This window comes from Trachymyrmex septentrionalis, unplaced genomic scaffold, assembly GCF_001594115.1.
Source record: "Trachymyrmex septentrionalis isolate Tsep2-gDNA-1 unplaced genomic scaffold, Tsep1.0 scaffold167, whole genome shotgun sequence".
NCBI lineage: Eukaryota > Metazoa > Arthropoda > Insecta > Hymenoptera > Formicidae > Trachymyrmex > Trachymyrmex septentrionalis.
In genome coordinates this window covers 356,011-362,239 of record NW_017304831.1, presented here as the reverse complement: position 1 = coordinate 362,239, position 6,229 = coordinate 356,011, and the positions used below count along the sequence as shown (strand labels likewise).

The following is a 6,229-nucleotide window of genomic DNA, read 5'->3' as shown; positions in this document are numbered from 1 at the left end:
GAACGAACGAACGAACGAACGAACGAACGAACGAACGAACGAACGAACGAACGAACGAACGAACGAACGAACGAACGAACGAATGAACGAATGAACGTACGCATTAACTTTTCGGCCCCCGACGTTCTTCCAGTCTACTTTGGATTTCTCTTTTTCCTATACTTTAAAAGTGATTTACCTAAATACGTGCGAACAGTCACATTTTCGTGTGCACTACATTTGCGTATATATATAATATGTATATATATATATATATATGTATGTATAATATATATAATATGTATATATATTACTTCGCAATAGGTACTCTCTTTGTTTAACGAATACAATGCTCTGTATAAAACTCGTATTTACAAAATGTGATCGATTTATATAATATTAATAGTTCTGTGTATTTTTCTCTGTATTTATCTCTTTTCATTAAATCTCGAGATGCTTGCGCACCGGTGCTCTTTGTTTTTATAACGATTTCATCTATTTGGTAATATTATATATACGCGATATATAAGTGCCCGCCGATAACGTAAGTAATCATCCTGCCAGAGGATAAAGAACGTCGTAATCTTTAAACGGTCATTTATAATGTTAACGTTAATAAAGATAATAATAAAGGTAATAAAAATTTTTCAGTGAAAGACTAATAATAATAATGGTCGATTGTGACGTCTGCGAGGAATTGGCGTGTCCAGTAAATAACGTGCGTATGTCGATTTGCGCTTGCAATGCACGTGCTTTTTTAAATATTCGGCACAAGGAATCGCGTTGAGCGATTGAATTATCGTAGATGAATGCACTTTGATTACGAGTTTTCTGCTACTAAATCTTCAACATTATATCAACAAAGTTCCCTAAATATTCGAATACTTACTTAAATCAAGTAAACGTATATGTTAAAAATTTATTTGAGCGTTACGAATGTCTTATATAAATAATAGAATTGTAATAAAATATTCTCGATAGCGTCGTGTGAATAAACGAACGTTAAATGAATAAAGAATGCATGTAAAAGATTGCGATGTGATTGCGCGTTATTAATTTTCGAGAAATTAACGCATAATCCATCATTCTGAATTATAACAACATCGTTCATCATCGATCATCATTACGCTAATGATTGATGAATTGGTTTAACATCGCGCATTTGAAAGGAATATCGTTCATTCGCGATTTCGAAGCTTACATGTTGTATCGCGAGATGTGTGCAACGCGTTTTATTACGTTAATTATTTCATTATTCGTAGAGTTAATTAATTATTACGTTATTTAATTATTTGCTTTACTTTACACCTAACTATATGTCTATCTAAGGAAGAGTTTTTCTTTGACCGTGGGCACACCAATTCCTGCCGTTTGTCCACTCATTGTCAGCTTAAAGATTCAGCATAAACAATAGGCACGCGTATATGTCATCATATACGCGCGAATAAATGCATATAGCTACCATAGAATATATCACAACGATAAAACGAGTTAGATCCCCTCTCTCTCTCTCTCTCTCTCTCTCTTTCCTCTTTCTCTGTTATTATAGAGACTCCAAGTAGATAACGGATGTACAGTTATATAAATTGCACACAACGCTTCCGGTTGGGGCGGACGTGGAGAAATGTATCGATACTTATATATTATGTACGAACGGAGTCGAAGAAAGAAACGAACGAGGGCTGGGCACGCGATTTGCGCCTTTTCGCGCACGATAAACTCGCGTCGCCATTATTTTATTATCGCGTGACCGCGATTGAGAATCAGTTGCTAAGTGTTCGGCGCGGAAAACGCGAAAGCGAAATAAGTCGCCGAAATAACGCGCGAACGGAACGTCGCGGTCGATTGTGTACGTGAATTATCGCGGCTAAATCTTGCGAAAATGCGAGATGCAAAGTCTATCGGGTGCTGTGTAATTGCACCGGTGTCTGAAAAAAATCGAGAAAGCTGAAGCGCGTGCAATCGTCATCGTGAAAAAGTAAAAGTACGTGCAGCGATTAATCGAACCGGTATAACCTCGCTGGCTTGAAATTTCGACGTCATGAACACTGAAAAATCACTATTGTTTATTTGCGACAATGGAAACGCGATCGAAATTATACCGGTCTCAAATTGTAATCCTAAAATACGATCCACTCTATGGGAATATAAAATTGACATAGATACTTGAGAATTTCGAAAGTCACTCTCTATTCACAGTCCTAGAATTATTCGTTTTAGAATCAGATTTATCGATATCGACTCAGAGAAGACAATTATTTAAAAAACATCTAAAACATCTAAGTGTTATTAACGTTTCTAAGAAATCTATTAAATGTTAGATATTTTCTGAATGTCTTACGAACCGTTCTGTTGACTTTTTTTCATATTATTTAGAGAATTGTATTTTTAATTGTGTGTATGAAAAAAAAATTATTAATATAAATCAGTGCTTTCAACTTTATATTTTACTCGGCTTCGACGAGTTAGTGACTTGAAGAAGTAGAGAGACGATACTTTTATATTTTTCCCTTTTGGTTTTTGTATAAAATAGATATTTATTCAGTGAAAGAAGATTGCCAATTGAATTTAAATACGGTGTGTTTGAATAAGTGCTAAAGTTTATCGCGCATATAATTGTCTATGAAAATTCGTAATTTACTTTTCGATTAGGTTGACCAGTGTTACCTAATAAAAATCGCACAGTTCAGCATTTTCACATTGGTAAAACGTGACGCTCGAATATGACCATCCCTCCTTCGTTTCTCTCAAATATCTGAGGTGAATAGTGTCCCAAGGCAGAATCCTGGACTATTACGGATTACCTATTCTCATAAAGAATTCTCGCGGAATAATAAAGCAAGGATCTTCTTATTAAATGCACGACTGATAGTAGCGTCTGGTAAATGGACTATTTGGCGATTGCGAAGTAGAATGGAGGACGAGAGAATGGAGAGAGGAAGAGTAAGAGCGGTGGCGTAGGAGGGATGAGAAAGAGTCAGAGGGTGGGTTGGGCGTGTCAGCTGGTCGATATCCTGAATGGCAAGCTTCCACGGCCCAGCTTGCAGTCAGCCACTACGTCCGAGGGGCAAGAGAGAAGCAAAGAGAGATCTTGCTATATGTATATATGTATATAGAATATTTCAGAAGTTTTTCGCGCTTTTTCTAAATTATAAACATTTCAGAAGTCCAACTAAAAAGAATGTCGCTCAATTGTTTTTATATTGCCAACGCGAAGATTGACAAGTTTTAAAGAATAAAATGTTTGAAATGTATAGGTAATGCAACTTTATTTTTTAATTAATTTTAAATCAGGTCTCAAGTTTTCAATTGAAATTTAATTATTGAAATATAATAAATCGTGAAAAATTACAAAAGCAAAAGATAGCATCGAATTTAATTTTTACTAAGGAAAAATTAGCTATATTTAAAAGAAAGTATTCTTGGCTACTAGACGGCTTGTACATGAAAGGTGCAAAGAAGAAAGTTCCGAGTGTAGGTTTTGGAAACTTCTTGTGATCGATGGTCTGTAATGGCGAACAGGATTTCAGAAAGTACGGGCGGCGAGTACAAGAGAAGGAAGTAGAACACCATGCAATTAACGTTAATTAAATTGACAAAACATTGGGCAACGAAATACGTTGAAATAAGAAGACTGTTGTACGCTCGGAACTAAAAACAACTCCCACAAATAAAAGTAATTGTATTTCACTATCTTGTTTTGCATAAATACTAAAAAGGATGGGATTAGTAACGACATAAATCAGCGACATAAAATTAGTGGCTGCGTTGGTTTACTATTGGAAACATGGATGGATTGCAAAGTAATTTAAGATACGCGAATGAAGAGAGAGTTTTGAATAGGTTTTAGAATAATAAGATAATGATTATATGTTCGCGGTTGTATCAATTAATTTTTATCATTTGTTCTCCGTCATTGATTTTCAATTATAATGAAAGGCATGTCCATTGGTGACACGTATATTTTATATGTTAATTATTTATTTTTTTTTAGCGAGAATCTTCTTCAAATGAAAGTAGATACGAAACGAGCACCGAGTTGCATTCTGCCTTGGTTCGTCGTCCCTCTCGATTATCTCGACTCGATTGGAGTATTTTTACGTCCGGTATATAACCATTATATGTTCCGGGAGTTTCCCTACGTAAACAGTCGCGACTACGTAGTACGAGCTAAGAGTACTCCCGATTGAGCCATGTGCACACGCACGTATACGCGTACAGGGACGCCCTGGGACGAGTGACGATAGTTACGCCAATTTCACCGCAGCGACGACGCGAGTCATACATATACAGAAATACAAAAGTCGCGTCGTGAAAAATCGTAAAAAAGTTCTACGAAATGATAAAAGAGACTCTTGGCTCTTACTTGGCCGTAATCCAAATAAATGCGGATGCTGAAGTGAGGCCGCCGCTGTGAAATCCGAGTTGCTTTCGTCGTGGGCGTCCTGCGTCGTGTTATCCTCCTTCCGTTCCGCACTGTCGTTCGTGGTGTCTTTGTGGACCTCGCGTAGAATGCTCATCGATCGTCTGTATGCGTTCTGCGTACGCACGTGTGCACGCACGTGTCTAATATGCATGCACGCGCGCACCTAACGTGGCCGCGTACGCGCGCGCGTATATATGTTAATATACATATACTTACTGTACTTACTTAGATAATAAGTCGCACCAGTCTCCGATAGTACATTATCTTCGTTCGGAATATGAACTTTCCCGCCGTTTCTTCGTTTCACGCGCGCGCTTTCACTCATGCTCAATGCTCGCGTTCATTCGTTCCCTCTCTCTCTCTCTCTCTCTCTCTCACTCGCATGCACGCGCACACATGCCACCATGTGATTTCCGCTACGTTTCCTCTGCGCGCGAACGCTGCTGACGGCGTCAGAGCGACGATTCATCCTCGACCTCGACGAACGTCGATAATCCTATATTTTTCCGTCCTCAAGCTGCTCTCGATTGAATCGTCGCTGCGAACACTGACGAGTCTCGGTGTTGTTCTTAGCGTTAGTTAACGTTACTATATAATGGTGGTTAAATTGACAAGTGTTTATATCGAAGGTATTTTCTCCGTTTAAGAACTAGAAATACCTAGACTGGCAATGCTTTATGGTATGTATGCTCGTGGATTCGCCCTCGCGATTGAGCTCCTGCTTGCCGTTTCCGCTTGCGTCGCGATATATATATATATATATATGTATGTATATATATTTCTATGTATCGCGCGATCTATATATATATATATATTTTTTATGTATACATATTGAGTCTCTTTAACGAAGACGCCTCGTGGACAACGACGATAGCCGAGGCTTACGCGTGCCCGATCGCTGATTGACGAACGAGAGCATGTTGCCCGGTAGAAATTGCGGTAGCCACGACGCCGCGCAAGTAGTGGTAGCGGGCGTTTGGTAAGCCATGCCGGAGCGACGAGTAGTTAATCCGTTTCTACCTGTCGGTGATCGCGAAGTAGTCCTACTCCGTGTCCAGGCAACCGCGCGGCTGCCCGTACTCATTCGCTACTACTTCCAGTAGAGAAGTGGTTACCGCGCTCTCGAGATGGACCTAAGCACATATTTTGAGAGCACCCCTCTCTGGTCTGCGAGCTGGTCTACGGCTGTCTCGGATGTCGGTCGTTTTTACTCTCTACTCGCATTTGCTTTACTCCCGTCCCGAAGTAGACACCGAGCGCGTCTCGATTTATCTTGAACCGTTTTCGCTTCCTCCTTTGCGAATCGGTCCTCGTTCCACAAGAATGCTCGTCTTCTGTGCACTCTTTTGCCCTTCTTCCTTCTCGATTCGGAGCACTGCGACGTCGTCGTCGTTTACTTCGCCTCCTCGAGTAACACGAGGTCATCCGCGACCACGTCGCTGATGTGGAGGTAAATGATCCAGTACATCAGATTGAAGCAAACGAAACATACTGGGAATACGATGCGGGAGTATTTGTCGATGTCCGACGGCGTTATGCCTATTTAAGAAACGTTAAAGTGACTTAGAATAGTTGCGGCACGTAAGATTAAGGAGGGAAGAGAATTGCATATTTCAGTGAGCTTCCGAGTTCGCGCGGTGCCGTTTACCCCAAGGGGTAGAAAAAGCGTCTAATAGTGCATCGTAATGCTTGAAAAATAAATTGTACAGATGTTTCTTAAAATGCAAAAAGCTTTTTATGAGATGATCAGTGACAAGCGTTTTCGGACGGTGTTTCAAGCGTAGAGAAATATATGTATATGAATATGTATATATATATATATAT

General features: G+C 39.5%; 2 protein-coding genes across 2 annotated transcripts in view; one reads left to right on the top strand and one right to left on the bottom strand.

The window, feature by feature from the left end:
• The window catches only part of LOC108746329 (melatonin receptor type 1B-A-like), a 60,843-nt gene that overhangs the window by 32,134 nt on the left and 22,480 nt on the right, over positions 1-6,229 (top strand). The window lies entirely within an intron of this gene.
• Positions 4,671-6,229, bottom strand: part of LOC108746332 (gamma-aminobutyric acid receptor subunit beta) — a 77,298-nt gene continuing 75,739 nt past the window's right edge. The window contains exon 11 of the mRNA XM_018483047.1: positions 4,671-5,944. Coding sequence (XP_018338549.1) covers positions 5,799-5,944 — 146 coding nt within the window. The 3' untranslated portion in view covers positions 4,671-5,798. The remainder of the gene's footprint in view (positions 5,945-6,229) is intronic.